Source organism: Urtica dioica, chromosome 6, assembly GCF_054948205.1.
Source record: "Urtica dioica subsp. dioica isolate 48M chromosome 6, U.dioica_male_clone48M_v1_H2, whole genome shotgun sequence".
Taxonomy (NCBI): domain Eukaryota; kingdom Viridiplantae; phylum Streptophyta; class Magnoliopsida; order Rosales; family Urticaceae; genus Urtica; species Urtica dioica.
This window is the reverse complement of record NC_142761.1, coordinates 40,307,232-40,332,871: the sequence shown is the minus strand read 5'-3', so window position 1 is coordinate 40,332,871 and position 25,640 is coordinate 40,307,232. Positions and strand designations below refer to the sequence as shown.

Below are 25,640 nucleotides of genomic sequence, written 5' to 3'. Positions count from 1 at the left end.
ACCACACAAAAGCATAAATTATTTAGAACTGTTTTTATTTATGTAATAGGTTAGCACAGGTTTGAAAGTAAAAGTAAAGAGAAGTGTCAAATTTATACATTGCAACTTGGCGATTGCATGAAAATTAATTCAATGTTTCATGAAAATGTAATAAACGCATTAACAAACTAAAATTCTAATTAATTATATTAAGAATGGATTATCTATTTATCCCAAAATTAAAAGGAGTGTTACATTGCCTCTTTGTTTCAAAATTCTTTAAAAGTAGTCTGTGTTTATTACTCTTAGTATTTTATTTTATTTTTATTGAAAATTACAACAAAAAATTTGACTTGCCAAAACAGAAGCTATTGGCTATAGCTATCTCAAACTTATAATAGTTTTATTCATCAAGAAATTACCCCCATTACCGTCTTTAAACTTTAATATCAGGAATACCGTCTTAATTATTTTTTACTCAACAAATACCATGCATTTCCTTTTTTGCCCTTATAGTTTATTAGTATTTTTTTTTAAACTGTGTTAGTTCATTTATTTACTTTATAATTTTTTACTTAATTATATAAATATCCCACATGGCAAGTGCCAAATAATGATCTTTCGGACTTGCTCCCACCTACTAAAATTTCCGGGTCGCCTTATGAAAAGACCGAGAAAAGGATTTTGGTACCCGAAAGGACATCATCGCGTACGACGGAATAATGAGCCCCAATAATTTAACGAGTCATTCGTCCAAATTGGAAGAGGGACTTGTCCATCCACCTTTCAAGTCTATTAAAGACCTTCTTGAGATCCTGAAATCCCATCATTCAATCACGCGAAGAGCAGCACAAAGAGATTCGCGTGTCTCGACCATGTAAATATTAGAAAAACGAGTCTTGATTTTTTTGTGGATCAAAACGTTGTCTCGACCATTGTTGGTAATTTCTCAAGCACCCAACAACGACTCCACACGTTCCTCATGAATTACTGTATGATCCGCAAACATAAAACGATAGACGCTCGTAATATTTCTTCCAATTCTTACACCATGGATTCCACCATCCTCCTTTTAGGCAAGAAGCCAGCTAAGCACCCCCCGAACCTAAGATAAGTAAGTAGCGCAACAAAGAATCTCCTTGTCAAAGACCCCTCAATAACTTCATTTATCAAGAGGGGTATCCATCAAGCGTAAATGGAATATAAAGCCATAGAAATGTGTTTCCCGAATATCTTAATCATCTTAGGTACGGCTGAAACACTTGGCCTTTCGATGGTGAAACTCCATTCCAATCATACACCTTGTTCATTCAATCTTTTTTTTTTCATAGTTGCCGTAATTTTCCTAGCTAAATTGATATTTTTCGTACTCCATCGACTCGGCTCAAAAGCCGATTGGAAAGTGGAAATCAATATCCAGGAAATGACAAAGAAGAGCTATATATGATGCTCTCTTTAATCACGTTGAAGCTAAAGTTACAAAGACTAATTTTCCAAGATTGGTCGAAGGAGTCCGCTCGGCCACTAGACTTTGGGATGAGAATGGTATGAGTATGGTTTAGAATTTTCTAGAGTTTTCGATGAGTGAAAAATTCTTTAACCATCTTCAAGTCCTTATATATCCATTATATCCCACCACTTATAATAAAACATGCCTTGAAATTCCCTAGCGCCTTTAAAGCGTGCATTTCCAAACCCTCTTTTTTTTAACCATAGTCGGAATAGCCTCTAAGCACTCATTGTGATCACTAATTTCATATATTAAATTAATCCCTCGAGATCCTCTTGGAAAGAAGGATTTGTTGATACGTACAAGCCCCGCAGACTTCCTTTGGATGTTCCCCAATGGGGACTCTAAAATTGAGCCAAGCACCATCTTGTTGTTCCACTCCTCCGATGTAATTTCTTTCTACTGAATCGATGTCGCGATACGAAAGAAGCGCGAATTTCTATCGCTCTCCTTTTACCAAAGCTTCTACGATTTTTGGTGCCAAATCATGCCAATCATGTTTTCCAACTCTGGAATCTCCGCTTGTAAAAGAGCTTCTTATTCCAAGTTCATAGCCGTTTGGACCACTATATATGAGCTCATTCTCGTTCCCCTTGAGACAACGTAGAACTCGTGCCATCTCATACTCTACCATATATTCTTCAATTTCCTTCTATAAGAGAGATCCACAAATGGAACCTCCAACTAATATGTCCACCAAATTTTTCGTTTCGCGCTTGAGTCTCGGCAGCTTTACAAAATCGCTCTCCCATAAAAGCTTCATAAATAAAATGGCTTAGGGCCATTAGGCTATCAATTTTTTTTCTTCTCATTTTTAGTTCTTATTTGTTGTTATAAATCTCTGAATTATTTCTGATAATTTGATGATATAAAATTGTTCTTGAAGTTTTTTTGGAATATATCCTGTAGGAGATTGTATAGTTGAGACATTAAAATTTCTAACTTAGTTTACCAAACTCATGCGTAACGACTTGTATTTAATTATCAAAGTGGAAAATGGCATCAGAGCTTACAACAATTTCTAGATTGCACATGCAGTAACACCATACAACATGTCATGTCAATCCAAAAAGACAAATTTGTCGTCTTGATATTTTCAGAAGAAATGGACTGGTCTTACTTTTGTAGTTGTACCAAGAAAAAAAAAACATATTTTAATTAATTTTTTTTACTTAATAATTGTTTCAAGTAGCTGTATCGCATTATTTATCAGGGTATTGAGTGGCATCTTATAAAAAAAGAAGTTTAGGAAATATTACGACGTCTGAAGAGGTATAAGCGCATGCTTGGTAAGTTACGTAATCGACAAGATACGGTAAATCAATATTTAGGCTATTATCTAATATAAAACTAATGCAAGATTAAGGGTCGTTTTGTTTAGTATTCTAAATTTGTTTTTAGTTTTTAAATTTTGTTTTTTTATTCTAATTTTAAATTGAAAAACCAGATTTAGAATTACGTTTCATAATATTTTAAAATGTTGTTTGGTTATGTTTTACATTCAATTGTTTTAAAGTTTAATTTAAAATATATGAGAGATAAAATAGAAAACACATTTCCATTGCTCTCTTTTTTTTAAAACAAATTTTAAACAAAAAGAAACATGGTTATAAATTTGTTTTCTAAGTACTATAACCAAACATGTTTTCTAAAAGTATTTTTTAGAATTTAGAACTAGAAAACAGAAAACAAATTTTGAATCACGTACCAAACAGTCCCCAAATTTTGACTTCTTTCTTTCCAAAAAAAATTGATATTCCCACAATCTTTTGGTTATATATATATATATATATATATATATATATATATATATATATATATATAACCAAAAGATTGTGGGAATATCAATTTTTTTTTTTTTTTTGGAATAAATGGGAATATCATTTGAAAGTTGATGTTTCGTGATCAATATAATTAAACAACGACAATCAAATAGAATATTGCACGTCTGATTACATTTCGCACTAAATGAATATATATATATATATATATATATATATATATATATATATATATATATATATATATAATTGTGAATATCTTATAAATTTAAAGTTAAAGACACCGTAGACTTCTCCAGCTTTTAAGATTGTAGTACCTGTAATCTCACGAGATATTGTAATTGTGTATGTGATTATGTATATGTACAGTTATTTAAGAGAAAAATAATAGAATTGAATCTAGTACAAACAAATTATATACTCTTATGTTTCTCTTATTTTAGCAATCAAATAATACATACACATGTGTGTTTGACTGATCATATATATGTATAGGGAAAAAAAGTTCAACATTACTACCTCACGTACGTTGCTTTTAATCAGGTATCTCTTGTTAAAAAAATAAAAAAAATAAAAAAATAAAATAAAAACTAAAAACTTCACCAGGTATATATCATGAGTGGAAGCAGGTGGCAACTAAGAGGGCTTTAGAGAATTAAATTTTTATTTCTAATTTTTTATTTAGTTTTAAATTATATGATTTTTTTTTTATATTTTTCCTTCCTCCGAAAAATATTTTCTTATACACCCTTGATTTTTTTTTTCTTTTAAATTGTTATTTTTGTCACATAACTGAGTTAAAATTATTGTTTATAAAACGATTAAATGAAATGAAATAATCGTAGTTGAATTCATATATAAAACACAGATCTTAAATCAACGGAGTGAGAGATCAAATATTATTTGGAACCTAGCTAGGCCTAACAATTTGAGATAATAATAAAAACAATACAGTATAAAGCATAATATTTTAAGTAATATATATGCAGGCCAAATAATGTGTCTAAAAGAATACACAACACGCATCAATGTCATGGAATATATATAATATTTGATGTAAAGAAATATTTATACATTAATCAAATATACATTTATTATGCTGATCTGAAAATGAAATAAAGTCATTAGTGATCAAAACATCTCGTCTCTTCCCACTAACTGAGCATCCAAATTCGAACCGTTATTTTATTTATTAACATGAAATGAAATCTTCATAATATATTTGGCTTTGTGGAATAATATTTGATCTGTGTTCACAATAACTGTGATGTGATGACCGATATAGCATTAATTAACATTTGGCCCCAAAAACAAATATATATATATATATATATATATATATATATATATATATATATATAAACGGTAACTGAAAGATATATGAGTGCATTAATAGATTATAAAGTATAAAATTCGTACATCCCATTCAAACGTGCATTATAATCAAATATTCATGAAGTAATTGTGGTAGTAGTTACGTAAATAAACTAATTGCATGAATAGCATCGAAGATGCACGTAAGATATATATATATTTATGTCAATATCAGGCGGATACAAATTCTATGAGAGAGAGAGATGCACTAAATAATACTAAATTAAAAAAATAACAAGACCTTTTAGGGATTATAATGGTTCAATTATTGGGAAATCGTGCAAAACCATGAACTAACCAATCCCTAATTTTATATTCTAATGTCTCTTTGGTGACATTCCCACTTAGTTCTTTCTTGTATTTTTATATCATATCGTTTTGGTAGGTATTGTCGTATTAACATGCAATAATGCAAATAATTTATGTATATATCTTCGTAATCTATATATCCTCTCTCCGCGCATATATAACTTTCGTAGCATGAACGTGACATGTTTGTAATGTTTCATTCCAACTGCATCATAGCGATGAAAATGGTGTGATTAATGGACATTTTTTTCATTTTATATTGCATAATTATATCGTTCTTCTTCACACTTTTTAAGTAATAATCTGATCGATCTTCAATTTCCACCCTTTGCGCATTATCTTTATTTTCGTACTTTTCTCTTTTTCTTTGTCGGAAGAAGGAGCGAGATAAATATATATTGTAGTATATTAATTCTTTTATAGTATATGAGAGAAAGAAAAATAAATAATATAGGAAAGCTTGACCATTTTGCTAAAATATAATTAATAGTGAAACATGACTGTGTTTCTGTACTTGTCCAATATATGTGTATATATACAACTCTGTTTAAGTGGTAGTATCACACGTACATTTATTTTTATATGTACATACGAAATGAAACTAATTTTTGTAGCTGATACATATGTAAGCATAATTTTATATTCTATAGATCCCTAAATATTTAAAATGATTAGATATATCATTCATATAACGCATGCTTTTTATTTTTATTATTATTCATTAATTAGCTAAATAATCTCTCTCTCTCTCTCTCTCTCTGTGAGCGCAAAAAAGTTCATGTTCTCGTAGCCTTGTGCTATTTAATAAAACATATAATACTGTGGTATACGTTTAAACTTTGATAATCCTAGCCATTAACGTAAGAAAAGTTTTTTCAATATGGCATCAAAATAAAGATTTAGGAATTGACCACAAGTAAACGTATCCATATGCATATGATATGGTATGCAATTTGTTTAAACACTAACTAGCAATAGGCATTAATATATAATTAGTATATTAAAAGATATGGCGTGCAATTTTTTTTTTTTTTTTTGAAGGCTGGAATGTTTTTTTTTTTTTTTAAGTAGCAGAAAATCTCAGCCCCATGAAATTTGCTTACGCACGTATATTGTTAACTCAAAAGGCTAAGAATGCACTAACTGACCCTACGATGTTATAATAATAACTAACGTGCTTTTATGATAAGATCAATTGCAATGTCCTCAATTTAATTTGAATATATACATATACACATTATATATATATATATATATATATATATATATATATATATATATATATATATGTAATCCACCGTCCTAGAGATCGGCCAAAATGGTTCAAATTAACCGCGGCGAGATGTGGCTCGCCGCAGCGAGTCATGGAATGTTAAAAGTCTTTTGAGTTTGCACGACGGAATAGTATTCTGTCGTGAAAACTTCAAGGGTTAAAGTCAGGGACCAAGGATATTTTTATGTATAGTCATTGCGGCAATACTAACACTCCTTGTAATGATTTGGTTTGTAAGACGGAGTTGTTGTAAGAATAAAAAAAATAAAATTTATATGAGGTTTTGGGGCAGCAGTTGTATTTTTAGCCGCAGTAAAACCTTTTTTTTTTTTTTTTTTTATTTAGTTTTGGGGTTCCAAATTAGAAAGAACATTATTTTTATGTTTTTTTTCTTAGTATCATACTCTCGCTCTCCTTCTCCCTCACCCTCTCCCTCCGCCGCCACCATGCCATATCCCTCTCTTCCACACCGGAGCCCTCTCTCACTAGGACAAAAATCGTCATCCGGTGCGACGTATGTCGCACCAAATACGTATAATGTCGCACCTAAAGGTTTATTAGGTGCGGCATTAAGTGCAACTAAGTTGCACTAAAAAGCCCGTCGCTAAAGACATTAGGTGCGAGATGTCGCACCTAATAATCACACCTTTAGGTGCGACACTTTCAGGTGCGACATGTTGCACCAAATGCCCAAGCTATTTTTCTGCCAAATTTATTGAAATTGACGGGTAAATTCATATCGGGTGCGACAATGTCGCACCTAATAACATTCCCGCCATTATATTTGGTGCGACAATATGTTTTTTTAATTAAAAAAATTACAAAATTAGAAAATTAAATCAAAATTCATTTAGAATTAAATAAAAATTAATTAACAAAATTCTAAATTAATTAGAAATAATATTCTGAAAATTGAATTATTAATTAAAAATACAAATTCATTCTAAAAAGGCGAAAAAATTAATTCCTAATTTTTTTTCCTATAAAACTTATCAATAGTAGAATTCCCTCTACCGAATAAGTTTTCAGAACCTCGGGAACCACTTCCGCGTCCTCGTCCACTGCTGCCTGACGCGCTACCGCTCGTTCCGCCGCTTCCGTAAGGACGGTCTCGCAAGAAATCCATAGAACCAGGCTCAAAACCCGGTGTGGAACACGGCACGAAAGGTATTTGGTGCAACGTTGTCGCACCGAAAAGTAATAGGTGCGACAAAAACATATCCGGTGCGACAATGTCGCACCGGATACCACTACACATTAGCGAAATTTTTAGTCATCTGGCGGAGTATCCGGTGCGACATGTCGCACAAAATATGGGCTTAGGTGCGACTATTAAGTGCGACATGTCGCACCTAATACCCTTCCGCACTAGAAATGTGAATTTGTAGTAGTGTCTCTCCTTCACTCCATCTTTTTCGCCTCCAATCTCGCCTCCTATTATTGCCTCTAACCTCGCTTCTGGCCGTGCTACGTCGCTCTATTTGGCCTCCTTCAAGTTAGAGCGTTAATTTATTATAAAATTACTAAATGTGTAATGTGATGGTTGTTGCGGACCAAGTTGAAAAAACTACTATTTTATGATAGAATATGAAACCAAATCAATAAAGCACGAGTAAAGCAACAAAAAGACTCATAGAAGTGGTAACTCAATTTAGTGATAAAACACCTAGTCTCGGGGTTGTGTGTCAGGTGGTAGAAAGCCATTCACCATAATAAATGAGAGCTTATACCGCTGATGTGAGAGAGCATGTGGGCCCAGTGGCGGATCCAAACTTTGAGAAAAGGGGGGGGGGGGCAAAAAATGAATTTAGGCTGAAATTTTTTTTTTGTTTTTTTAACCCCGAAAATTGGGGCTTAGGCTCAAGCCACCTGAAGCTTGAACCTGGGTCCGCCACTGTGTGGGCCCCGCATGTCAGTGGATCCCACAGCTTTCCCACATAGGTGGTCCGCTGACCGTCGACGTTTATCTTTTTTTTTTTTAATAATAAATAGAGGTGCAAGTTTCCAAACTCCTAGACTCACTCACGCAAGTGTCTCTCCTCTATCTCCCAGTGATTTGCACTTTAAGAACCCCATATTTTCGAGATCCATATCTCTCTTTCACACACCCTTCGGAAAGATCATTCAGGGATCAAAGGAAAATACACACCATGGACAATCCTCTGTCAATATGGTGCAAACAAATATGGAACACTCTCTCCCGCACAATTGAGGGCGATCCATAATTATAAATGAATATGAGAGTAAGTCGGCATATGTGACTAAAAGATATAATTTGACAATCAAAGTCCTACACAAGTTTTGTTAGAATCGAGAAACAAATCTTTCATGAAGCGGGTAATGAACCAAATCCCCTTCGAATCTCCAAGAATCTCGGAAGAAAAAATCAAAGATATTTTAGTTCAATTCATATGACGAAGAACACGTGACCAAAGTAATCCTAAAATCTTGAACAAGTAATTGCACAATATCTTATTCAAAATAAGTTTCAAAACCAAACCATGCCATAAGAGATTAATAGTCTCACCTTTAGCATTTTTGGTTAACGATCCTTTTTTTTTTTTTTTTTAAGTATAACGATCCATATAGCACTAGGAAGACTCTGTCCAACTACCATACAAAAAACATTATAGTTGAAAACAACTAAGAACTAAGCAGTTTAAAAAGGTAATGAGAAATACGATTCTTTAACTAGCTATTGCCAACCAAAAAAAAAAATTAAATTTGAAACGTTACAAATCAACCAAAATAATTCTAGATTGCCATCTTAACATAACCAAAATAAAGAAGAAGAAAAAAAAATTACATCAAACTTCTCTAGGGTCTTCATATTGATCTTCTTAAGCGGTCTTTTCTTGAAATTCACCAATGTGAAACATTGCAAATATTGATCTCCTTAAACAGCTGGATCTAGGTCCTCCTCTGAATATCTGAAATATGCTTTTGCCCTTCAAGAACATGTGATCAAACTTTTAATTAATGGGAACTTCAATTTCCACCCTTTGCGCATTATCTTTATATTCGTACCTCTCCCTTTTTACTTGGTTGTTATGGGAAAAAGTTGATGATTTTGCTAAAATAATTAATGGTGAAATATATGACTGTTACTGTACTTGTCCCAAATATGTGTACAACTAGAACCATTAACTGATTAGGCACAAAGACAAGATGTCGCACACAATGTATTGACAATGTGTTCGACAATTATTTTGAACATAGATAATGGATAAACAACAAACAGTGCAATAAAGAAAAGACACACAATATGATTACTTAGTTCGGTGCAACATCACCTACGTCTGGGGGCACTCTGCCAGTGGAAATGATTTCACTATATAGTAGTCAATAGTACAAGCAAGGTATTATATGATTACAACACAAAATCAAAGCCCTAAAAACTATTACCACAAGTGAATACCTAGACCAGGGACTCCCCCTGAATTTGAGATCCCTCTCAATTCCACTCTTCGAGCACACGTCTATGCTCGGTCGTCTTCAGTCTTCAATCTTCAATCGCACCTGAGTCTTCAATCACGTAAACATAGAACCAAAATCACTCAAACACTCAATCTTCTCAAATAGAATTTGATGAATAACACCGCTCTTATCAATACATAAAGTCTCCCAGTCCGTCAGATTTGCATGTCTAGGAGTCCAAAGTATTTTGATAAAGCGTCGAAGGCTGCTAAGGGGGTAGCGCAAGGATTTTATAGCAGTCATACAAACCTGGAAGTGTATCTAGGCTTTTATAACATGTCAAGAGGTTTGGTTACATAAGTCAAAGAAGTTTTGTGAGTAGAGGGCGAGAAATCAAGAAATATGGCTTCAGTGAAATTTGAAAAAGAGGTAACTTCCCAGGCTTCCTCGAAAAATAAACTATCAGTTGCATGTTTGATGAGCTGAAGATGATTAAAACGACGCCGAATAATTAAATGGGCATTGGTCCAGCTCCAGTCCAAACTTAAGTTAGATGGCATTTTAGCCCGACAAATAAGTCGAATGGGCCAACCAGACAACTGGGACCATGAACACACACTTATGTAGAACAAAGTAGCATAAAACAGAGACAAATTATCAAAGAGGAGAGAAAAATCACAAACAAACAGCTCTCCACATCTCAGTAATTGCTATTGTTCGATCACACATAATCTTAGAGAGGATCTGAGACTTTCAAATCTGCTTGCATCCAAAGCCTTTGTAAAGATGTCTGCAAGTTGTTTCTCAGTGTGGATATATTCAAGTTTGATCTTCTTATCTTCCACTAGATCCCGAATGAAATGGTGTCTGATTTCAATGTGTTTTGTTTTACTATGTTGGACCGGATTTTTTGAAATATTGATGGCACTGATGTTGTCGCTGTTGGAATAGATCTAGGGTTTAAGAAAAGATTATCGCTTCTAGCAAGTGGCGGAATATAAAAATTTCTTTAAAAAACTCGTAAAACGTTTTTACAACCTAGGCAAAGTGCATGAGCGTATAATTTAAAATTTTAAAACTACTTTGAGTTTTCACTCGATATTAACCTTGAATGGAACTTGAACGTTGAGAAGCCTTAGGAAGGTTGAAACGCTTGTCTCCTCACTCAGCTCGCCTCCCACTAGTCTTCTTGAACCTATGAGCAACCACGAAAGTTTCTACCACTAGAGTCTTTAGAGTTTAGGTTGGATTTAGTGTGTGTGCACTTTTAAACACTATCAAGAACTAGTCTATAAGCCAAAGAGCTCAAACAAAACACTAGGTCTAATGAGGACCTAGGTGCCAAAACAAAAGAACAAGAAGAGATCTAGAGAAAGGGTGGGGGGGGCTACAAAGCTAGAGAGAGTAGCTCTCATCTCTAAAATTGTGTGTTGTGAATTGTGAATGAGGTGAGGTATTTATAGGAGGAGGATTTACCTTGAAAATGTAGTTTCATCTTTTCCATTGAATATCACATATTCATGAACAAATCCTTGTTTCCTCTTTCTCTACCCTTGCACGTCCAACATGTCTTCATGACATATGGATTTGTTTCCTCATTTGCTTGCTTCTCTCTTGGCCACCCATTTCAATTCCTCATAGAGGAAATTTGTTTCCTCTTTTCATTTTTGGCAAGTATCTTCATACATCAATGCACAAAATAAACTCTCTTTCTCTCTTGGGTTGGAAGAAAATGAGGCTTCTAGAACATGCTCTTAGATGTTTCTTTATTTGTTCATGACAACATAAGAAAAGCCCATTTAGAATTTTCACATAAAATTCCATGAAATGAAATTCAATCCTCAAGGCCCAATATTCCTATATGGCCGTGTGACTTGAACTCATTGTCATCATATGACAATGTCAAAAAATTTATTTATTGACATTCATACCATCCTATGTCCAAAACGACAAAATTACCCTTTAGACAATTTTCGTAAAACTTGTCTAGTTCAACATTTGAACTTGTTTTGACTTAGGTTTCATGTTTAACTAATCATGCTCTAATGACTTGTGGTAGTGACCTCATGGATCCAAATGAACAAAGCTTGAGCTAGCATAATTGGACTCAAAAGTTCACAAACCTTTTCCAAGTTCTAGTTTAATGTCAACTGACTCCGCTAAAGAGTTGACACTGAAATCGCTCGGTTCAAATGAATATATTTTCTACTCAAGAATTCTACTTAATTGTAATGAGTGGATCCATTGAATATTATCTAAGTTTACCCTTCATGAATATCCCAACTAGATGAGATTTACAAAATCGCCATTTTACCCTTTTAGTTGCTATTTCTTCAACTCATTTGTCACTTGTGAATAAGTTAGAAACAATGTATTGACGAGGAGCTAACAAGTCACATTGATTCATCCAAAAGAGTCACAACTCAATTTAAACACTGGCTAGTTCATTTATTCACATTCCAAGGAACAAAGCATGCGGTGATATACATTGCATTTCAGCAATCTTGTACATGAATTCCAGCAGCAATGTATTCAGACTCAGCTGTGGACAAGGAAATGCAATTTTGCTTCTTGTTGAACTAGGAAATAATGTTATTTTCCATATAGAAACATCCACCAGATGTGCTTCTTCTATCAACAGTGCTACATACCCAGTCAGCGTCGCAATATCACACAAGAGTAGAAGATGTATCAAAAGTGTATCGAAGACCAAAATCAATAGTTCCTGAAATGTACCTCATAATACGCTTGGCTTGAGACAGATGACTAGCTTTGACTTTAGCCTGATAGTGAGCACAAACTCCTACAGAATAGGCAATGTCAGGACGACTGGCAATGAGTAGAGATGGCTACCAATGATGCTTCTGTAAAGACTTTGATCAACAGATTCACCAAGCTCATCCTTAGTGAGTTTAACATGAGTAGCGGCGGGGATCCCTTGTGAGATGACTTTTCCAAACCAAACTTCTTCACAATATTTTTAGCATATTTACTTTGAGAGATAAAAATACCGTCATCCATCTGTGTGATCTGAAAACCCAAGAAAAAGTTAAGCTCATCAGCCATGCTCATTTCGAATTCAGATTGCATTTGTCGCACAACAAGATCCACCATCTTGTTCGACATTCCTCCAAAAACAATGTCGTCAACATAGATTTGAGCAATCATGAGGTTGCCATCTTCCTTCTTTATAAACAGGGTTTTATCGACTCCACCTCTAATATATCCATTCTGCACAAGAAACTCAGTTAGTCTTTCATACCATGCCCGAGGTGCCTCTTTAAGGCCGTAGAGAGCGTTTCTAAGCTTGCAGACATGTTGGGGCGAGCTGGAATCTACAAAACCTTTAGGCTGGGCAACATAGACTTCCTCATTCAAGTACCCATTGAGAAAAACACTATCTGAAAGAGTTTGAAGTGGAGATGACATGAGATGCCAAGCAAGAGTCTGATGGCTTCAAGCCTAGCAACGGGGGCAAAAGTTCCATCGAAATCCACACCTTCAACTATGTATAACATGTGCTACAAGTCTAGCTTTGTTTCGAATTATATTGCCATGCTCATTAGATTTATTTTTAAAAATCCACTTAGTTCTAATAACATTAACATTATCTGGTTTAGGAACTAACTCTCAGACTTCATTTCTTTCAAACTAAACAAGTTGCTCTTGCATAGCACTAATCCAGTATTCATCATCAATAACCTCATTCACATTCTTAGGTTCAATTTTAGAAACAAATGAGAGATTACCAATCATTTCTCGATAGTTTACAAGAGCTTTTGAGCGAGTGCGCATACCTTCATCAATATCACCAATCACCTCGTCAACAGGATGATTTTTCAGAACTCTTCTGGAGGGAGCTCTTTGTTCTAGTGAAGATTCTATTTCCTCAGTGGAAGGCTCTTTATCATGAACAATGTCATACACATTGTCAACAACATCTGTCTAGACATATGTGCTACTAGGAAAGATGTCATCCACCTTGTTACCAACATCTGTCCTGATATATGTGTTACTAAGAAAAACTTCATCCTCATCATTAGCAATTTTGGAATCATCAGAATTATCATTGATAACCACATTTATGGATTCCATCATAAGACTTAGTGCGTTTATTAAAGACACGATAGGCACGACTGTTTCTAGAATACTCGAGAAAGATACCATCATCGCTTTTGGGATCAAACTTGCGACGGGGGTCCCGATCAACAAGGATGTAACACACCGAGCCAAAGACATGAAAGTACTTGATATTTGGCTTTCTCCCCTTCCATATTTCACAATGAGTGACAAAATCGAATAGTAACTTTGTTATGAATATGACAAACCGTGTTGAGAGCTTCAACCCAGAAGTGAAGATGAATGTCTTTGGCCAGCATCATCACTTTAGCCATTTCCTGAAGAGTTCGATTTTTCCTCTCAACGATCCCATTTTTCTATGGGGTTATAGGGGCAGAGAATTCATGAGCTATTCTTTCTGCAGTACAAAAGTTAGTAAAACTTATGTTCTCAAATTCCCTCCCATGGTCACTCCGAATTCTGACCACTTTGCAAATGCTTTTTTCTTTTTTCTCTTTGCACTTGCTTGCATAAAGCTTCAAAAACAGAAAAAGTGTCAGATTTCTCATGAATAAAATCAACCCAAGTATGCCTAGAGAAGTCATCGACAGACACAAACACGTATCTCTTTCCACCAAGGCTTTCGACTTGCATCCATGTGAAGGAGTTCTAGAACCCGCGAGGTAGTAAGATGTTGCACCATCTTGTGCGACTTCTTGACCTATATTCCAATATGATAATCACCACATATTTTTCCTTCAACAATCTTTAGCTCAAGGACACCGATAATGGCCTTCTCAGATGCAATTTTGTGCATGCTTCTGAGATTCAAATGGCCAAACTTTTGATGCCAGAGCTTAGCTTCTTCTGCTATGGATAGGAGGCACTTGATGACCTGAGAGATTTTTACTGGAGACCACATGTAGCAGTTGTCCTGAGACCTAGTTCTTTTCATAAGTTCATCCTGTTTCTCATTTATCACCATACACTTATCACGAGTAAAATTAACACGTAAGTTCAACTCACAGAGTTGACTGATACTAATAAGATTAGCAGTGAGACCTACAACCAATAATGCCTCTGTTAAACAAGACAAACCAGGATAGTTGAGTTGACCTTTACCGATGATCTTGGCCTTCACTCCATCACCAAAGGTGACATAGCAATTGGAGTAAGGTTTTATGTTGGACAAGAAGGCCTGAACACCAGTCATGTGACGAGAGCAACCCAGTTCAAGTACCAATCATTGTCAGTAGAGGCGCTCAGGGAGGTGTAAGCAATGTTGGCGTGATAAGATGCGTTTTGAAACTCTCCATTCCATGCAGGGAGGGGGTTAACGACGTGGTTGAGCATGTCTGTGAGAGGATTGATGTTGATGAAGGTTCCTCCCATATAGACGATACCAAAAAGACCAAATGTGACCCCTTCATCCACAGTGATGGCAGACCTAACGAGGTCTGTTGACAAGAGACCTGGTTGGTCTATGAGGATGTCGCTGATGCTGATTCTGAAACTTGTCACCACCAGATGTCTGAGACATACCTCGCGGCATCTGGTCAACAGAATTTTGGGGGACAAAAGTAGTCTGAGACGTGGAAGCACCATGAGTATACCTAATCCCCTTCATGTTCTTCGCAGGTTTCCCAATAGTGAGAATTTTATCTAGGCTATCGGTGCCAGAATTCAACATCCTGACAGATTTTGTCATCTAGTCAAGTTCCCCATTTAAGCGGCTGACTTCGCGCTTTAGATCAATAATGGTTTCTAAAAGCCTTGTCTTGTCTTCAGTAAGAGAGAGAATGAGAGCATTTTTCTTGTCAAGGACCTGAGACTCTTCAACCAATTTAGTATGTAAGACATTATATACAACATTCATAGCATCATCAGAAAGTTCATCATCAGTTAAAATTTCTTTAAGGATTCAACAGATTCATCAATAGATACAAGGCTATGAGTAGGAATAGAAGCTGTGAAACCAACAAAATTGCTTATTTGGTCATAGTCACTATCTTCTTCTTCCTCATTAGAAAGAGTGGCGTTGTAACCCTTTTTCCGCTTTTTCAAGAAGTTATGACACTCATTCTGAATATGCCCATAGCCTTCACACTCATGGCATTGTATACCTTTTCCTTTTCCAGCAGTATTGTGAGAGCGTTCACCCCCTCTGCCGTTTCTGTGAAGGTTTCCATTCTTTAGGAACCTTTGTTGAAAGTTATCTTTTACATCTTGCGAGACATTCTTCCTAGTCATCTAGTTGAATCTCTTCATAACCCTGCTATAGTTTTTGGCCAACATAGCAATAGTATCATCAATTTCATTATCTGAATCAGAGTATACCTGCTCATTCTTATCATGGATAGAACTTTTGAGAGTCATTCCTTTGTGTTTCTTCTCGATCTTGGGAATAGATAGCTCGAAGGTCATGAAAGATCCCATAAGTTCATCAAACTTCAGCATTTTAAGGTCATGAACCTCCTCTATTGCAATGATCTTCATCTTGAATCTTGGGCTTAATGCCCTCAAGGTTTTTTTTACCAGATCTTCATCCGTCATAGGTTTTCCAAGAGAGTATGACTCATTGGCGAGATCTCGAATACGCATGTTGAAGTCGTCAACAGATTCATCTTCAAACATAGTTAGTACTTCAAAGTTTGTAGTGAGATACTAAAACTTCTGCTCGCGAACTTTAGTGGTTCTCTCATAGGCGACAACAAGAATTTCTCAAGCTTCTTTGGCACTCATGCATGTGTTTATAAGCCTGAAAACATCTTTATCAACCCCGTTAAATATAGCGTTGAGTGCACGAGAGTTACCCAATGCCGCCTCATCTTCAATAGGGCTCTAGTCCTTCTCTGGTTTGGGACCGGTCACTGCCCCTTTGTTATCAACAAAAACAGGCGCTTCCCAGCCATGGATCACTGCCTTCCAAGTCCTGTTGTCGAGAGATTTCATAAAGGCGCTCATACAAGCTTTCTAATAACTATAGTTGGTTCGATCAAGAACCGGAGGACGATTGACCGACCCTCCTTCTTTGGAACTATCCATTTTCTGGTAATCAGAATAAAATACCCAGGAAACCACTCAAAGATCTAGGTGCTTGCTCTGATACCAATTGAAATTCTGATTAGTCACAAAGATAAGATGCCGCACACAATGTATTGACAATGTGTTCGATAACTTGCTTAAACACATATAATAGATAAACAACAAACAATGCAATAAAGAAAAGACATGCAATATGGTTACCCATTCGGTGCAACATCACTTACGTCTGGGGGCACTCTGCCAGTGGAAAGGATTTCAGTAAATAGTAGTCAATAGTACAAGCAATGTCTTATATGATTACAACACAAAATCAAAGCCCTAGAAACTATTACCACAATTGAATACCTAGACCAGGGACTCCCCCTGAATTTGAGATCCTTCTCAATTCCACTCTTCGAGCACACGTCTATGCTCGGTCGTCTTCAGTCTTCAATCGCACGTGAGTCTTCAATCACGTAAACACATAACGCAAATCATTCAAACACTCAATCTTCTTGAATAATATTTGATGAATAACACCGCTCTTATAAATACACAAAGTCTCCAAGTTCGCCAATCTTGCACGTCTAGGAGTCCAAAGTATTTTGATAAAGCGTCGAAGACTGCTAAGGGGGTCGCGCAAGGCTTTTATAGCAGTCATACAAACCTGAAAGTGTATCTAGGATTTCCTTACCCGAATATTGCTTAATAAAAGTCACCAGCAAGGCTATCTGGCAAAACCGAAAACTTGCCAGAATATTAGTCTACGCACAAGAGGAAGGATGTCTCAACATAAGAAGAAACAGGATGACCGACATCTTTCCATACAACTTTCTCTAAAAAATAAAGCCAAGTTATAACATAACAACAATATCCATTATTATTAGGATAAATTACGCATATGCTCTCTAAACTTTTGATCATTTAACAACGTGATCTCTATTTCTTTTTCCGACATCGTCAGCCTCGAACTTTCATTTTCTTACGAATTTAGTCGTTCCGTCTATTTTCTCTATATTCCGTTCACTTTTGCCCATTTGATTGGCATCTTTAATAATATTTATTTTAAGAAAAAACATCTATCCAGATCCATCTCCATCGCTGAAAATAAACAAGCGAAACAAAAAGAAAACTCATAATAACAAGAAAATTAGCACTTCCAAAAAAATATACTAAAAAAACGAAAACAAATTATTGAAAGCAAAACACCAAAGAAACTGACCCAAGAATGAGAGGTTGGATGATTTAGGTGAGAGAGAAGAGAAACTCCCACTTCTTCGAATGCTCACCATCTTGACTTGTTCACTTCCAACACTACTCACATCGTTGTTGGTATTCACTACTACAAATTTGGTTTTCTAATGCGCATGACTATCAGATGCGACTAGTCGCACCTAAAAGTCGCATCTAAATTATTTTCGGGTGCGACTAGTCGCACCAGACTGTCAACTAGAAGTCCAAAAAATTTCGCTTAAATTATTTTTTCTTTTGAGTATCAGGTGCGACTTTTCGCACCAGATAGTTTAAAAAACTTTTAAGTGCGACTGATTGTTTAAAATTTTAAGCGGGTCAATTCTCCCCCTTCTTTTTTCATTCAGTTATGACATGGCTTTTTTCTATTCCTTTCCTTCTTTCTTTCTTTATCTTCCTCGTTTTTCTTCTATTCTTTCTTCCTCTTCATTTCGCTCGGTCACCTGCAGAGAACAAGAAAAAAAAAATTCCAGCAACGAGAACCATCCCTCATCACCATCCCGACCACCATCATCCTTTCCTCACCTTCTTCTTCTTCCTATTCGCTCAGCCCTCGCGTGCCATCACAGCTCCACCACGCACGCGTCCCAGCCGAGCAGAGCGCCACCGCCGCGAGCTCGCTGTGGCCGCCGCCCGAGAAAGAGACGCCGGGAAAGAGAGAGAGCACGCCGAGGAGTCCAAATTCACGGAAATTTTGGTAAGAAAATCAAACCCGAATGGATTTGTGAGAACTAGGGTTCGAAATGGGAAAAAAATGGGGGATTTTGATTTTTCTTGTTTGATTCCGTGAATTGATGTGTCTTGGTTGTTGTTTTAGATTGATATGAGATGATTATCACCTTAACTTGTGGATTTCACGTTCTTTGGAATTTTCTCATGAATTTTGGACGAATTTCAAACAATTAGGGTTTATGAATGTTTGAAATTGGGGGTTTTTTATTTTGAACGTGGTATGGAGATTTTGAGGTTATTTTCATGATTATTGATTTGATTTGAGGTTGGGTTTGTGTTTGTTTTGGATTTTTGGACGAGGTTGGTTTGAATTTTGTTATGTTGGCCGTGAGTTGTGCTTGGCCGTATGATGTTGTTCTGAGTTCTGGCTTCTGGTGATTAGTGTCTTGAGAATGATTCACTATGGTTTTGTTTTGGCTGATTGAGTTGGATTCTTGTTTTGTTTTGAAATTGTAATTTGACGGATTGTTTGACGTCGTTTGTGTGAGTTTTATTATCCAGGGTCTAGGCTCGGTTTAGGACGGGTTACGCTATCTCTCTCTATCTCTCTTCCTCACAGCCTCGTCCCGAGCCCCTCCGAACCTCGCCGTGCGCTCAGCCCCTGCTCCCTCTCCGCCGTGCGCTCGCCTCGTCCCGAGTCTCTGCAGCGCCGTTGTCCCTGTCTCCGCCGTGGCCTGCTCCCTTTCCGACGTAGGCAGGTTAGTTTTCATTTTTCATTTTTTTAGGTTAAAGTGTTATTAGTTTAGGTTAAAATTAAGTTTAGGTTAAAATTAGTTTAGGTTAAAATTAAGTTTAGGTTAAAATTAAGTTTAGGTTATGATAATGTGATTAGTTTAGGTTAATATTAAGTTTTCATTTTTTTTTACATCTTTTGATATAGTTTGTGATATAGTAATATGTTTAAGTTATTGTTTAGTTTAAATTTGTTTTTGTTTTAATTAGTTTTGATTTATTGTAATTTATCAATTAGGAATTGTAATTGGTGTGGATTTGGCTATGTGATTCATTTTGGCTATGTGATTCATTTTGACTCTTTGTAACCGAAAAAGTTGTGAAATAATTATTATATAATTAAATTTAGAATAAAAATTAATAAAATCAGCATATTAATTTTTTTTTAAAGATAAAGAGCATCAGATGTGACTTTTCGCACCTGATAGTCAAGACTTTCAGGTGCGACTTTTCGCACCGAGGAGCATTAGGTGCGGACTTTCGGGTGCGACTTTGTCGCATCTAAAGTCGCACCTGAAAGTACTTTCAGGTGCGACTTTTGCACTTTCAGGTGCGACTTTTGCACTTTCAGGTGCGAAAAAAGTCGCACCTGATGCTATATTTTGTACTAGTGATTGTTAGAGCTCGAGCATATGTATTGTAAACTTCTTGAACCAAGCTCGTGGTGATTATTTGAGCCCATATAGTGACCTTTTGAGCTTGCTCACTTTGTTGAGAGATTCTCCGTTGATGAAGCCTGTGGAAATTTACATATTTACTTCTTCTTTGAGTTCACCATTTATGAATGCATTATTCACATCAAGCTTAAATAGTATCCCATCGAGGTTAGCAACTAGAAAAAGCAGACCTCATATAGTGTTGAACTTTGTCACATGAGAAAAAATAAATGATAGTGGATTCCATAGGTCTAAGTATAACTTTTGGCTACGAGTTGAGCTTTTGGCCTCTTCAAAGTTTCGTCAGGATTGTTTTTTATAGTGAACTACATTTACATCACCCAATTCCTTTCCCTATAGGCATCTCTGTGTTTTCCCATGTTTTGTTGCAAAATTTCACTGCACAAATGCACGTGTTGCTCAAGTAATAAAGTGTTTTAAAAGTACCGAGTAAAGAATTTACGGGGACTAAGCTAATTTCTCATGAACTAATTTAGAAAGGTAACAAATTAATTTCACATAACTTATAAAAGAAAAATAAAGAACGAAAGAACGTTAATGCAAGAAAAATAGAGGTTGTGCTTTCACCGCAGACAAGCTACAGACGACTATCTCTAATTTAATCACTATTGGCTCGTTTCTTTTTGTATGAATGACTTGGATAGAGCTGTTGAGATTTTTTGTGGAATTTCTTTACTAGTTGTTGGTTTCTGATTTTTGTTCCATTAGGTAGCTCCAGTTAGCCCTATTGTGATCGTCTATAAGAAGTGAATCACCAATATCTAATTATGTTTGCTGTCATCGAGGCACTCTATATATCACTGTGAATCATTGCATATGCTTGAGATATAGTGGCACTATTTCGCATTACTTATTGCTTTTAGCTGAAAATCTCATAGTTATATTTTGCAGCTTTTTGGACGTAGCTTTTGTTTCTGACTTATACTTTCTATTTTTTAACTCTTTTATTCTCTTACTTTAACTTTTAATTCTGATTACCTTTATATTCTTTTATCAATTTTTTTATATCACCAAAATTTATAATTTATTTTTTACAATCTATAGACACACATTTTAATATATAATATCTTAATATTATTATTAATTATATTTTATATAAATAATTATTAATCACATATATTAATACATATAGTAACAAAACACTAAATATGTTTCCGCTAATAACTACAACTATTCCACAGCAATTTACCAAACATCTATCTACTTTTGAAAATAACAGTTTTTTTTTACGACTGAATCTAAAAACATTTTTTTAAGCACAACGTCAAACTCAGCCAGTATATGGATTAGTTGTATATGAGCTACAAATATGTTTAGCAAGTTCACATATATATATAATATTCAATTGACCTAGTATCTTTATTAATGAAGAGAAAAGTAAACAAGCATTCAAGATACATGAAATTTAGATGTTCAAACGAAGATGATACGACATGATGTCTTTACGCGGGTACAGGGGCGGACTAATGAGCGCATGAGAAAGGGTCATTTGGCATTGAAGTGGATGAGCTGAGGTGGTTTTGAAGATGTAAATTCTGAAACATAGCTCAACATTATCAAACCTATTTCCCCAAAAACCTAGTCTTGAAACACACTTGAATGCGCATCAAATATATAGTTAGGCAACAAGAATCTTATTAAGCTTGTGTAAATAAAGTACATTGCCGTGAAATTGTGGGATGAAGAATATAGATTCAAGCTTCAAGCTCTCTGTTCCTATACCACTGAAACGAAAATGAAAATGAAATGAAATGTTATTTAGAGAGATCGCAACGTTTCAAATTCTTCAAAAAAAAATTGACAAAATTGTTTACAAAGGTTAACTAACAAAATAATCACTTGGATTTAATATAGCAGTTAAAAAAATTATGTAAACAAAAGATAATATTAACTAATAGATTTAATCTATGTTGTTAACGTTTTGTTTTATTCCAGCTAACTTTACATTATAGTCATGATTCCAGCTAACATTGTTTATCGAATATATATATTATTTTGCGACATTATTTTCGTCGGTATTTCCGTATTTTATCGAAATTTCCGTCTGCCACTGCAATTTTTGTCGACATAATTTTTTTCAAATTTTCACATTATTTCCGTCGTAATTTCCATCGGCCATCATAATTTTCGATTTTCAGGATCATCGACATAAATCGGCCACCAACATTTCAATCCTTGATTTTGATGTATATGAAGTATAAGAAAGAAACAATAAAATAAAGTGGTTACGTAAATATTTGATTTTTTTTCTAATTCTACGACGTAAAAACTAAACAAATAGAGAGTTGGATATTGGAATTTTCGAGACTATGTATCAAGCGCGCAATTATTTCTTCCTGAACAGAAGAAAGAAGAATTATAAAATCGAGTTTAGCAAACTAGCTAGGTAAGAACAGGGGAAAGCAGAGAAATAAGACGAAACTAGTAAAAGTCTTTTGAAAAATCCTGAATCCAATATAAATAAAATTAAAATAGATTTAATTTAAGAAAGAAAAGTGCCAAACAGAAACCCATCACTCAATTATTCCAAAAACCACAAAGCTGCTGTGGCACCTCTCTCTCTCTCTCTCTCTCTCTCTCTCTCTCTCTCTCTCGCTCTCTCTCTGTCTGTCTCCACTTTTTTAATTTTTTTTTTTCAACTCTGTCACAAAACCAAACCAAATAAATTCCAAACTCAATACACACACATAAGTCATAAGACTCATAACCAAACCAACCAAACCCTTAAAAAAAAAAACATATCAATGGCATTCCTAGCAGCAATACCACTCCTATCACTCCTCATGATAATATCTTCCACTTTCAACACCGCATCATCATCGTCAAACCGAATCCTCAATCACCCGAACTTCCAACACTTAAACGTCAAAGAAACCATCTCCGCCGCGTCCAAAAACCCAAACCCGATTAACACGTCCGAATCATTGTCACCCAACGCCGAGCAGCTTCTAAGCAAAGAAGAAACCCCCCGGAAATGGAAGCTCGAGCTCCTCCACCGCGACGACATTCACACCCATCGTCCTCGCAAGGCGTTCGAGGATCGGATGAAGAGAGACGCGCGGCGAGTGAAGAGCGTGATCCGTCGCACCACGGCCGGAGGGGCTTACCGGAGCAGCTCGGCGGAGGAGTTCGGGTCGGAGGTGGTGTCGGGGATGGAGCAAGGGAGCGGAGAGTACTTCGTTCGGATCGGCGTCGGAAGTCCGGCGAGGAGCCAGTACGTGGTTGTTGACTCCGGCAGCGACATCGTGTGGGTCCAGTGCCGGCCCTGCACCTCCTGCTACCGGCAGTCGGACCCGCTCTTCGACCCCGCCGCCTCCGCCACCTTCTCCGGCGTGCCCTGCTCCTCCGCCCTCTGCGGCCGCCTGGACGCCGGCGCCGCCGCCTGCCGCGCCGGCCGGTGCCGCTACGAGGTCTCGTACGGCGACGGGTCGTTCACGCGCGGCACGCTCGCCCTCGAGACTCTGACTCTGGGGCGGGCCGTGATCCGCAACGTGGCCATCGGGTGCGGCCACACCAATCAAGGGATGTTCGTGGGCGCCGCCGGCCTCCTGGGGCTCGGCGGCGGCGCCATGTCTCTCGTAGGCCAGCTCGGGGGACAGACCGGCGGGGCCTTCAGTTATTGCCTCCTCACCCGCGGCTCCGGCTCCCCAGGTAAAAAAAAGAAGGCCCGCATTTTATACGGTTAAAATTAATCGACCGCTTAATTTAATTAACCAAACGGATAATTTTAAGGGCATTTTAGTCATCTAGCCAAATTCAAAATTGATCGTAAAAAAAAACTAGTAACTTATTACTATCTGATTAATGAAGTCACGTCAACTAGATTTTTAATATAAAATCACGGTTAACCGGTTGGATCTTTAATTGTTTTGAGCGGTTAATGGTTAAAAGTTTAACCGGATAACTATTATGGTTACTTTTGTTCTCAGGGAGCCTCGAGTTTGGACAAGGAGCCCTGCCCGTCGGGGCAGCGTGGGTCCCGCTCGTCAGAAACCCCAAAGCTGCGAGCTTTTACTACGTCGGGCTCGTGGGGTTGGGAGTAGGGGGCATGCGCGTGCCCGTCCCTGACGACGCCTTCCTCCTAACCGAGTCGGGGGAGGGAGGCGTCGTCATGGACACCGGCACGGCGGTCACCCGCCTCCCAACCCAAGCCTACGCGGCGCTACGCGACGCCTTCGCGGGCCAGACTCTGGGTCTCCCGCGGGCCCCGCCCGTCTCGATATTCGACACGTGCTACGATCTTTCCGAGTTCGTCTCGGTTCGGGTCCCGACGGTGTCGTTTTACTTGGCGGGCGGGCCCGTGCTGACCCTCCCCGCCAAGAATTTCTTGATACCCGTCGACGACATCGGGACTTTCTGCTTCGCGTTCTCGGCTTCTCCGACGGGTTTGTCCATAATTGGGAACGTCCAGCAACAAGGCATCCAAATATCCTTTGACGCTGCTAATGGGTTTGTTGGGTTCGGTCCCAATGTGTGCTAACTAATAATAAATATTAAATTTTTTGGTGTTACGTTTGTTATAGTAATAGTAGTATCATATCATTAGGTGTATTGGTTATTATTAATAACATATACCTCGAATAATGGGGATTATTATTATTATGTTTTTGCTATATACCTTTCCCCACCCAGAAAGTAATTATTATATATAACGCAAGGCTTTGGTTAAGAAGCAAGGGATACACAGCACATTTATATTTATAATTTGAGTCAAACAATATTCCAAAGAGAATTAATATCAAAGAACGGTCAAGAGAGAGGATCCAATATGACCCTTTTACCTCTTTGTGTAGAAATGGCGCAACTTCTTCTTCTTTTGTTTGTGTGTTTTGGCCTGTGGGGTTGGCTGTGACAGTGACGTAACACATTTTGTTCATTACCCAAACACTTTTATTTTTTTGTTGTTTTTTTTTTCTCAGCTTTGGGGATTGAATCATTAGTCACCACTGTTGTAGACATGTGAATCAATCAGTAAGAGGGGTTTTGGTCGTTCTCGCTCGTGACCTGAGTTAATTGGAGTGCAAATAAGCAATGACTTTTTGCAAAAGCCTCGTTCTTTTTTCCGCTTTGGTTTTTTTTTCCCCTTTTTCAGGGATTTCATATTACTTTTTCTTTTCCTTCATTTCCTTTTTCACATTTGGAGATTATTTAGTATTAGGTCCCGCTTTTTTTTATCCTGCACAGTTTTTATTTTTATTTTTTTTTTGTGCCCCGCCATAGTAAAGAGCTTGGAAATATTACATGTCAAAATGCTGAATGGAAGAAAGAAATCACAAATGAAAATCATTTTTATAAATTTTTGCTGTGAAATAAATTAGGATTTAGGACCATTGTGGATATACATTGCAGTACACTACAGTTCTTTTAGGTTTTTTTTTCAGGCTCAAATTTCTCCCTAAAGTGAATGACAACTCATAATGTCAAAGCCAAATTTGTCCCCTCTCTCTCTCTCATTCATTTATTAAAATAAAATATTAATCTGGTAGGTCCATTTGTTGACTTCTTTGATGTACATAACGATC

General features: G+C 36.6%; 1 protein-coding gene across 1 annotated transcript; it reads left to right on the top strand.

The window, feature by feature from the left end:
• The first annotated feature begins 22,723 nt into the window (after window positions 1-22,723).
• LOC149394126 (Eukaryotic aspartyl protease family protein) lies at window positions 22,724-24,720 on the top strand. The gene is made up of 2 exons (XM_089618457.1): window positions 22,724-23,769; window positions 24,048-24,720. Exons 1-2 carry the CDS (start codon window positions 22,863-22,865, stop codon window positions 24,596-24,598), a joined length of 1,458 nt encoding a protein of 485 aa, XP_089474583.1. The 5' UTR covers window positions 22,724-22,862; the 3' UTR covers window positions 24,599-24,720.
• The last annotated feature ends 920 nt before the right edge of the window (window positions 24,721-25,640 follow it).

What these genes read in the sequence shown, in the direction of transcription:
- LOC149394126 (XM_089618457.1), top strand. Translation starts at nt 22,863, where the DNA reads ATGGCATTCCTAGCAGCAATACCACTCCTATCACTCCTCATGATAATA. An exon ending in CCGCGGCTCCGGCTCCCCAG is followed by an intron (nt 23,770 to 24,047) that starts GTAAAAAAAAGA and finishes TTTTGTTCTCAG; the next exon opens with GGAGCCTCGAGTTTGGACAA.